The sequence below is a fragment of the Embiotoca jacksoni genome, unplaced genomic scaffold, assembly GCF_022577435.1.
Source record: "Embiotoca jacksoni isolate LCO1_2020_lvr unplaced genomic scaffold, fEmbJac1.0.p SCAF_114, whole genome shotgun sequence".
In the NCBI taxonomy this organism is placed as follows: Eukaryota; Metazoa; Chordata; class Actinopteri; family Embiotocidae; genus Embiotoca; species Embiotoca jacksoni.
Genome location: NW_027185246.1, coordinates 150001 through 160000, shown reverse-complemented (window position 1 = coordinate 160000; position 10000 = coordinate 150001). Strand labels below are relative to the sequence as shown.

Here is a 10000-nt window from a genome sequence, read left to right as displayed (position 1 = left end):
CCGAAGGTGTCGGGGGGTGGCGAGGAAGCGGAGGCTGCTGTCTGCTGATTGGATGAAGAGGTCCTCTGGCAGCTGTTGGAACCGAGGGGAGGTCCAGGTGAGAGCGGCCATGTTGGACGGTTTCACACACCGAAGTGTCACCGCTCGGTTCAGAGGAGCGCTCACTGCAGAGAAGGGTCGATAGGTGGAAGTCAGACTGGAAGGTCAGAGGTCAACTTCCCTCTGAAAACTGTCCACATGAGGAGAACATTACCTGTGTCCTCACTGGGCTCCATCTGTCTCCCACATCCGTCCTCCACACCGCCGTCCTCCAGCTGTTGAACCCTGAGGAGGAAACAGACTGTCAGTCAGCAAGAGTCCTCACAGATTGAGGTTCAACACCTGGAGGTTCTACAGGTGGAGGTTCTACAGGTAGAGGTTCTACAAGTGAAGGTTCGACAGGTGGAAATTCTGCAGGTGGAGGTTCTACAGGTGGAGTTTCTACAGGTAGAGGTTCTACAGGTAGAGGTTCTACAAGTGAAGGTTCGACAGGTGGAAGTTCTACAGGTGGAGGTTCTACACGTGGAGGTTCTACAGGTAGAGGTTCGACAGGTGGAGATTCTACAAGTGGAGGTTCTACAGGTGGAGGTTCTACAGGTGGAGGTTCTACAGGTAGAGGTTCTACAAGTGAAGGTTCGACAGGTGAAAGTTCTACAAGTGGAGGTTCTACAGGTGGAGGTTCTACAGGTGGAGTTTCTACAGGTAGAGGTTCTACAGGTAGAGGTTCTACAAGTGAAGGTTCGACAGGTGGAGGTTCTACAGGTAGAGGTTTTACAGGTAGAGGTTCGACAGGTAGAGGTTCGACAGGTGGAGATTCTACAGGTGGAGGTTCTACAGGTAGAGGTTCTACAGGTGAAGTTTCTACAGGTGGAGATTCTACAGGTGGAGGTTCTACAGGTAGAGGTTCTACAAGTGAAGGTTCGACAGGTGGAAGTTCTACAGGTGGAGGTTTTACAGGTGGAGGTTTCAAAGGTGAGGTTTTACAGGTAGGGGTTCTACAGGTGGAGGTTCTACAGGTGAAGGTTCTACAGGTGGAGGTTCGCCAGCTGGATGTTTTACAGGTGGGGGTTCTGCAGGTGGAGGTTCTACAGGTGAAGGTTCAATTCAACTTTCAATTAAATTTTATTTATATAGCGCCAAATCACAACAGAGGTTATTTCATGGCACTTAACACATTAAAGTCTTTACAGCAAGACTTTACAACATTAAACAGAGAAACCAACAATTGAACAATTGAACAATTAAACAATTCCCACATAAGCTAGGAGGGAAAAACTCCTCTTTAAGGGAGAAAAACCTCCAACAGAGGGAAGAAAAACTCTCTTTAACAGGAAGAAACCTCCGACAGAACCAGGATCAGAGGTGGGCGGAGCATCTGTTAACAGAACCAGGATCAGAGGTGGGAGGAGCATCTGTTACAGAACCAGGATCAGAGGTGGGCAGAGCTTCTGTTAACAGAACCAGGATCTGAGGTGGTCGGATATCTGCCTCCACCGGTTGGGGTGAGAGGAGAGCAGAGAGAGAAAAGGACAGCATAGAGATAGAAGAGAAGAACTGTTGGTGGAGACGACAATCACAGAGCAGAGACATGCAGCTCCATGACGGAACATCTGGAGAAGAAAGAACAGAAACTACACGAGCGAAGGAACTGAATGGAGACAACAGATAATAATAAGAAACTATGGGAGAGAAGAAGATGGTGAGGTATGAGTCAGTTAAAGAGTAGGAGGAAAGAAAAGAAGATCAGCATGTAACGAGGTCCTCCAGCAGCCTCGGCCTATAACAGCATAACTAAGGGTTGGTTCAGGTCTACCTGAGCCAAGCCTAACTATAGGCTTTATCAAGAAGGAACGTTTTGAGTCTAATCTTAAAGCTAGAGAGGGTTTCTGCCCCTCCAACACAAACTGGGAGCTGGTTCCACGGGGGAGGAGCCTGAAAACTGAAGCTCCGCCTCCCATTCTTCTTCTGGAAACTCTAGGAACCACAAGTAGACCAGCGTACTGAGAGCGAAGTGCTCTGCTGGGATTATATGGGTCTATAAGATCTCTAAGATATGATGGAGCCTGGTCATGAAGAACTTTGTAAGTCATCAAGAGAATTTAAAATTCTATTCTTGATTTCACAGGAAGCCAGTGAAGAGAAGATAAAACTGGAGAAATATGATCTCTCTTGATAAATCCCGTCAGTACTCTTGCTGCAGCATTTTGGATCAGTTGCAGGTTTTTAATGAGTAATTTGGACATCCTAACAACAAGGAATTACAATAATCTAGTCTAGAAGTAACAAACGCATGAATGAGTTTTTCTGCGTCACGCTGAGGAAGGATTTTCCTGATTTTATTAATATTACGTAGATGAAAGAAGGCAGTTCTGGAGATTTGCTTTATATGGTGTCTAAAGGACAAATCCTCATCAAAGATGACTCCAGGGTTCCTCATAGTTTTGCTGGAGGCCAAGACAACATCATCTAGAGTAACTAAGTGATTACAGAAAGAGTTTCTGAGGTGTTTAGGACCAAGTACAAGAACTTCTGTTTTGTCTGAATTTAGAAGCAGGAAGTTTTTGGTCATCCAGACCTTTATGTCTTTTAGACAGGCTTCAAGTTTTACTAACTGATTAGTTTCATCTGGTTTTATAGAAAGATATAGCTGAGTGTCATCTGCATAACAATGGAAGTTGATGCAGTGCTTCCTGATGACATCTCCTAATGGAAGCATGTACAGGTGGAGATTCTACAGGTGGAGATTTTACAGGTGGGGGTTCTACAGGTTGAGGTTCTACAGCTGGAGGTTTTACAGGTGCAGGTTTGACAGGTGGAGATTCTACAGGTGGAGGTTTTATAGGTGGGGGTTCTACAGGTGGAGGTTTCACAGGGGAGGTTTTACAGGTGGAGGTTCTACAGGTGGAGATTCTACAGATGGAGATTTTACAGGTGGAAGTTTTACAGGTGGGGGTTCTGCAGGTGAAGGTTCTACAGGTGGAAGTTCGACAGCTGGACGTTTTACAGGTGGAGGTTCTACAGGTGGAGGTTCTACAGAGTAATTGACTTACATGTCGTCATGGCGACCGTCCACACCACTGCAGAGCCTCCTGGTCCGGCTCCACCCACACAGAGGGTCTCTGGCCAGGACACACTGGGTACAGGTGGTGTAGGTGGAGCAGGTGGAGACAGGTACGGCAGTCACGCCCTTAGAGGTCCCCACGTACAGAACCCCCTACAGGAAGCAGCACACAGTGACGTTCTACTACAGAACCTTAAACAAGGAGAATCCGTCGCTATGACGACGACAGATGGATGTTTACTAACGTCTGTTTCAATACAACATGAACACCTCGGCATAAATATTAGAAATGAATCTCTTCCTGTCAGAGGATTTTATTTTATTTTATTTTATTTCTACCTTGGAGGATGAGAGGACGAGGCTTCTGACAGTCTGAGGTTCTGTGTACACCTGAATCTCCTCGATGACCCGAGGACCCCGGTCTGACAGAACCACTTTGTGGAGGAACCCAGAATCTGGACGAGAGACGAGGAACATGTTCTCAAACAGAACACAGAACCACAGCTGACGTGGAACAGAACAACAACAGTCACATGTTCACTAGCTAGCTAGCTTAGCATAGTTTAGCAAAACAACTGCTAACACTGAGAATGACTGAACTGTGACATCATCCACCTCCCAGCTGACTGACGGTCACATGGTCTCTGTTCTGAAATACACTGTAAAAATAACACTGAGGTTTTATTGTTTATCAGTGAGGACAACTGTTTCTGATATCTATGCTAAGCTAATGATCTGTATAACTCACCTGTGAGGAGGAAGAGGATGATGTAATGTTTTCCGTTGGCCGCCTGAGTCTTCATCACGGCAACACGATTGAACCGCTGCTCGGAGGAAACCACGATCGGACCGCCTCCCACCGGTCTAACGCTGCCGCTGGTCAGAAAAGTCCTCTTCACCTCCGCCAGGTCCGAGTCTGAGGAACCCGCTAGTCCACACTGAGAACGAGGAGGGAGAACGTGGAGGGAGAACGTGGAGGGAGAACTTGGAGGGCGAACGTGGGGTGAGAACGTGGAGGGAGAACGTGGAGGGAGAACAAGGAGGGTGTGACTCGGTGTGACTCGGTGTGTCTCGGTGTGACTTGGTGTGACTCGGTGTGACTCGGTGTGTCTCGGTGTGACTTGGTGTGACTCGGTGTGACCCGGTGTGTCTCGGTGTGACCCGAAGTGTCTCAGTGTGACTCGGTGTGTCTCGTTGTGACCCGATGTGTCTCGGTGTGTCTTGGTGTGACCCGGTGTGACTCGGTGTGACCCGGTGTGTCTCGGTGTGACCCGGTGTGTCTCGGTGTGACTCGGTGTGTCTCGGTGTGACCCGGTGTGTCTCAGTGTGACTTGGTGTGACTCGGTGTGACCCGGTGTGTCTCGGTGTGACTCGGTGTGTCTCGGTGTGTCTCGGTGTGACTCGGTGTGTCTCGGTGTGACCCGGTGTGTCTCGGTGTGACTGGGTGTGATCCGGTGTGACCCGGTGTGTCTCGGTGTGTCTCGTTGTGACCCGAAGTGTCTCGGTGTGTCTCGGTGTGTCTCGTTGTGACCCGAAGTGTCTCGGTGTGTCTCGGTGTGTCTCGTTGTGACCCGATGTGTCTCGGTGTGTCTCGGTGTGACTCGGTGTGTCCCACCTGTCCCAGGTAGGCATGTGTCTCCAGCAGGGGGCTCCACTGGTGACTCTTCATGTCGAAGGTGCGGTAGCTGCCGGCGAACACATCTCTGATGTCCTGCAGCTTGAAGACGCACACGGCGGACTGTGGACCTGAGAACCTTAAAGAGACAATGCTAGTTCTTATTGTCAGAAGGACCAGAACAGTGATTTAATGTAGCGCTGCTGCAGACGCCCCCTAGTGGTCCTCAGCGGTACTACACACTGAGACACGCTGTCCTCACTCGAAGCTTCGTACCACTGAGAGGTGAAGAGGCCGTAGAATAGAGCGTCTGAGGCGTCGCCGCCCTCTGGTGGCGGGAGGCTGAATACATCATGGAGGACGCTGAAGGGCAGCTGTTTGGGAGGCTGACAGAGCAGCAGCGCTTTGGCGAAGGATGTCCACTTCCTCTGCAGAGTCCTCTGTCCCCCGACATCGTTCTGACAAACAGCGCACACATAATGGATGTTAGACTTGTCACTTCACATCACTTCCTGTCGTCAGAGGCTCCGCCCTCTTCGCTGTCACCTTGCAGACTTGAGCCACCCGAGCGATCCGCAGCTCGTCCACAAAGCTGAACTCTTTCCCAACTTCACTGAAGAAGAAGTAGAGCTTCCTCTCCGGCCGATCCAACGCGGCACCGACGAACGACGGCTCTGAAACAGGAAGTAATGACAGAAGTTGTTGTGACCCGACGTGTGAATGTGAAGACGAGAGACGTTCAGGTCGTCTACGAACTCACGACCAGCTTTAAAATGAAGAAGATGACTTTCATGAGTCAGAACATAAATGAACCACTGGAGACTGAAACAGGAAGTAGAACCTGAGACTGAAACAGGAAGTAGAACCTCTGAGGTTTTAACAGCAGCAGTCAGTCCCGTCTGTCATCATCAGAGGGACGTTATCCTGACAGATCCACACGCCGCCAACACGCCGATGATGATGAAGATGAAGATGGCGTCCACTCACCCTCCAGTAAGCTGACCGATGAGTCCAGGCTGACGTCCGGACGTCCGTCTCTGCTGAAGTGTCGAGAAATCTGCGGTTTGACTCCTCTGAAGTCGACAGTGGAGGCGGTGAACAGCTCGCCGTCTGCACACGGGACACATGTTCACCAGGACACGCGTGACCAACAACACCCACACTTTCACATGTTCACTTCTCATCACATGTTCGCACATCATCATATGTTCACATGTTTACGTTAAAACATCATCACATGACCTGTCACCGACTGAAAACATCTGGAGCAGAAACTGGTCTCGTCAGTTCCAGCGTTTACAGAGTTAAAGAGGAGCTGCAGCTCGGTGAACTCGGTCCACGTCAGGTTGTAGAAACACTGACGGACTCAGCTGACTGACCGTCGGCGACGGCGACGCTCCGCTGGAACGGGCTGAACGGACAGCGACCTTTGGCCCCGTCACGATGGACCATGGAGAGGCTGTCAGCGTCCTGCAGGACACGAGCATCATCAATACACATCAATACACATCTGGACCGATCAATCATCAATAAACATAAACATCAATAAACATTGATCCGATCTAACGGTTCTACTCTGAACGGACCGGTCGATCTCAGCGAATCAGAATGGTTCAGAACATGTGACTCACGATGAAGGCATCATGGGGGTTGTAGGCGAAGCTGCCGCAGGCGTACAAGTGGGAGGAATTTATTTGCTGCAACACGTGGATGAAGTTTGGACAGTCGACCTGCAGACGGCATGACATCATCACCATCCATCAGCATGACATCACCATTCATCAGCTGTCAGTCGTCATCAATCAATCATTTATCAATCAACTGGTCAAATGATAATAAACAACAAATAGTATAAATAATGACATAAATGACATCATCATCATCAACGTTAATGTTACCGTTGGATTCTTCCCTTTGACCTGACAGCTGTCGACCTCGTCGTCTGACGGACTCCAGCGCACCTGAAACACACACTTGATGAGTCACACACACAACAACAACCTCACATACATGAACATGAACATGAGTCGGTCCAGCCCACCTGCCTCTTCAGCTTGATGACATCACTCTGACTAACGTCCAATGAGAGGATGACGTCCCGCGCCCCAACGTAGAGGGTGGAGCCGTCGGGGCTCAGCAGCAGCGTGGTGGTGTTGACGAGGGTGGGAAGTCTGAAGTGGACCAGAGGTCTGTCTGAGGAGTCTGGACACAAACATCAGCTACATCAACATCTTCATCATCATCATCATCATCATCATCATCACCATCATCATCATCACCACCATCATCACCACCACCATCATCACCACCACCACCATCATCATCATCACCACCACCATCATCATCACCACACCATCATCATCATCATCACCACCATCATCATCACCATCATCATTATCACCATCATCACCACCACCATCATCATCATCACCATCATCACCACCACCATCATCATTACCATCATCATCATCATCACCATCATCATTATCACCATCATCACCACCATCATCATCATCACCATCATCATCATCACACCACCACCATCATCATCACCACACCACCATCATCATCACCATCATCATTATCACCATCATCACCATCACCATCATCATTATCACCATCATCACCACCATCATCATCATCATCATCATCATCACCATCATCATCATCACCACCATCATCACCACCACCATCATCACCACCACCACCATCATCATCATCACCACCACCACCACCACCATCATCACCACACCATCATCATCATCACCACCATCATCATCACCATCATCATTATCACCATCATCACCACCACCATCATCATCATCACCATCATCATCATCACCATCATCATTATCACCATCATCACCACCACCATCATCATCACCATCATCACCATCATCACCACCATCATCATCATCATCACCATCATCATCACACCACCACCATCATCATCACCACACCACCATCATCACCATCATCATCACCACCATCATCATCACCATCATCATCATCATCACCATCATCATTATCATTATCACCATCATCACCATCACCATCATCATTATCACCATCATCACCATCACCATCATCATCATCACCATCATCATCATCATCATCATCATCATCATCATCACACCACCACCATCATCATCACCATCATCACCACCAAGGACTCCTACAGGAGGAAGCTGGAGGCAAAACTCCAGCAGAACAACTTGAGGGAGGTGATGACCGGGATGAAGGAGATTACTGGGTTCAAGGGGAGAGAGAGACAACCAGGGGGGTCCCTGGAGAGGAACAACCAGGGGGAACCTGGAGAGGAACAATCAGGGGGAACCTGGAGAGGAACAACCAGAGGGAACCTGGAGAGGAACAACCAGGGGGAACCTGGAGAGGAACAACCAGAGGGAACCTGGAGAGGAACAACCAGGGGGAACCTGGAGAGGAACAATGAGCTAAACTGTTTCTTCAACAGGTTTAGTTCACTGCCCTCATCTGTCTCCTCCACACCTTACACCTCCCAAACCCCTCTGCCGCCTCCCCCTTCTGCCCCCCCTGGTGAGCTGCATAGAGCCCTCAATCTCAAAGGGCTCTTCCTCCATCTACACCTCGACCCCCCCACACCCCTCTCTCTGTGACGACTGGCCAGGTTAGGAGACAGCTGGAGAGACTCCACCAGCGCAAGGCTGCAGGACCTGACGGCATCGGCCCCGGGGTCCTGAAGACCTGCGCCGTCCAGCTGGCTGAGGTCCTACAACACCTCTTCAACCTGAGCCTGAAGCAGGAGAAAGTCCCAGTGCTGTAGAAGACGTCCTGCCTGGTTCCAGTCCCCAAGAAGACGACTCCATCCGGCCTCAACGACTACCGACCGGTTGCCCTCACATCTCATGTGATGAAGGTGCTGGGGAGGCTGGTCTTGGCCCACCTCAGGTCTCTGGTGAAATCTTCTCTGGACCCTCTACAATTTGCGTACCAGCCTCATGTGGGAGTGGACGATGCCATCATCTACCTGCTGCAACGAGCTCAGTCTCACCTGGACGGAACCGGTGACTCTGTGAGAATCACTTTCTTTGATTTCTCCAGTGCATTCAACACCATCCAACCACTGCTACTGAGTGAGAAGCTGCAGGTGGTGGGGGTGGACACGTCCACCGTCTCCTGGATCACTGACTACCTGACAGGCAGACCACAGTTTGTCCGTCTGGGCAGTGTGCTGTCTGATACGGTGGTCAGTGGTACTGGAGCTCCTCAGGGAACTGTTCTGTCTCCTTCCTGTTCACCTTCTACACCACTGACTTCCAGTACAACTCAGAGTCAAGACATCTGCAGAAGTTCTCTGATGACTCTGCAGTGGTCGGTGTATAAGGGATGGACGGGAGGAGGAGTACAGGGCAGTAGTGGAGGACTTCGTGGAGTGGGCTGGTAGAAATCACCTCCTCCTGAACGTGGCCAAGACCAGAGAGATGGTGGTCGACTTCAGGAGGAAGACGACGGCTCCACAACCGCTGAGAGTTCTGGGAGAGGAGGTGGACATGGTTGAGGAGTACAAGTACCTGGTGTCTCCATGACAACAGACTGAACTGGAAGACCAACATCAACGCTGTCTACAAGAAGGGGATGAGTCGACTCTTTTTCTTGAGGAAACTTCGATCCTTCAATGTGTGCAGCGAGATGTTGGAGATGTTCTACCATCTGTTGTGGCCAGTGCATTGTACTTCTAGTAGTCTGCTGGGGGAGCAGCATTGGAGCCGGAGACACCAACAGACTTAACAAACTGGTGAAGAAGGCCGGCTCCATCATCGGCTACAAACTGGACAGTCTGGAAAAGGTGGTGGAGAGGAGGACGCTGAACAAACTATTATCCATATTGGATAATCCTGACCACCCTCTCCACCTGCTGCAGGGACAGAGGAGGACATTCTCCAAAAGACTCCTCCAGCTGCTGTCACAAGGACAGATACAGGAGATCATTCCTGATACAGGAGATCATTCCAGATAAAGGAGATCTTAGGTGGGTGGCACGGTGGTGCAGTGGTTAGCACTGTCACCTCACAGCAAAAAAGGTTCCAGGTTCGAATCCGGTCCTGGGCCTTTCTGTGCGGAGTTTGCATGTTCTCCCTGTGCTTGTGTGGGTTCTCTCCGGGTTCTCCGGCTTCCTCCCATCATCCAAAAACATGCACCTCAGGTCAGGTTACCTGGCGCCGCGCTAGTGGCAGCCTGCTGCAGCATCTCCCCCCTGAGAGCCCACCTGCTGTAGTGAAGAAATTTCCCCTCGGGGATTAATA

At 50.1% G+C, this 10000-nt stretch overlaps 1 protein-coding gene across 1 annotated transcript in view; it reads right to left on the bottom strand.

Annotated features, from left to right (window-relative positions):
- The window catches only part of LOC138194806 (semaphorin-4A-like), a 14663-nt gene that overhangs the window by 1136 nt on the left and 3527 nt on the right, over positions 1-10000 (bottom strand). The window contains 14 exon segments of the mRNA XM_069143791.1: positions 1-14; positions 16-164; positions 254-324; positions 3090-3253; positions 3440-3555; positions 3849-4038; positions 4716-4854; positions 4992-5173; positions 5262-5389; positions 5703-5825; positions 6095-6185; positions 6347-6445; positions 6614-6676; positions 6757-6917. The exon segment at positions 1-14 is cut by the window's left edge and continues 1136 nt beyond it. Coding sequence (XP_068999892.1) covers positions 1-14; positions 16-164; positions 254-324; positions 3090-3253; positions 3440-3555; positions 3849-4038; positions 4716-4854; positions 4992-5173; positions 5262-5389; positions 5703-5825; positions 6095-6185; positions 6347-6445; positions 6614-6676; positions 6757-6917 — 1690 coding nt within the window.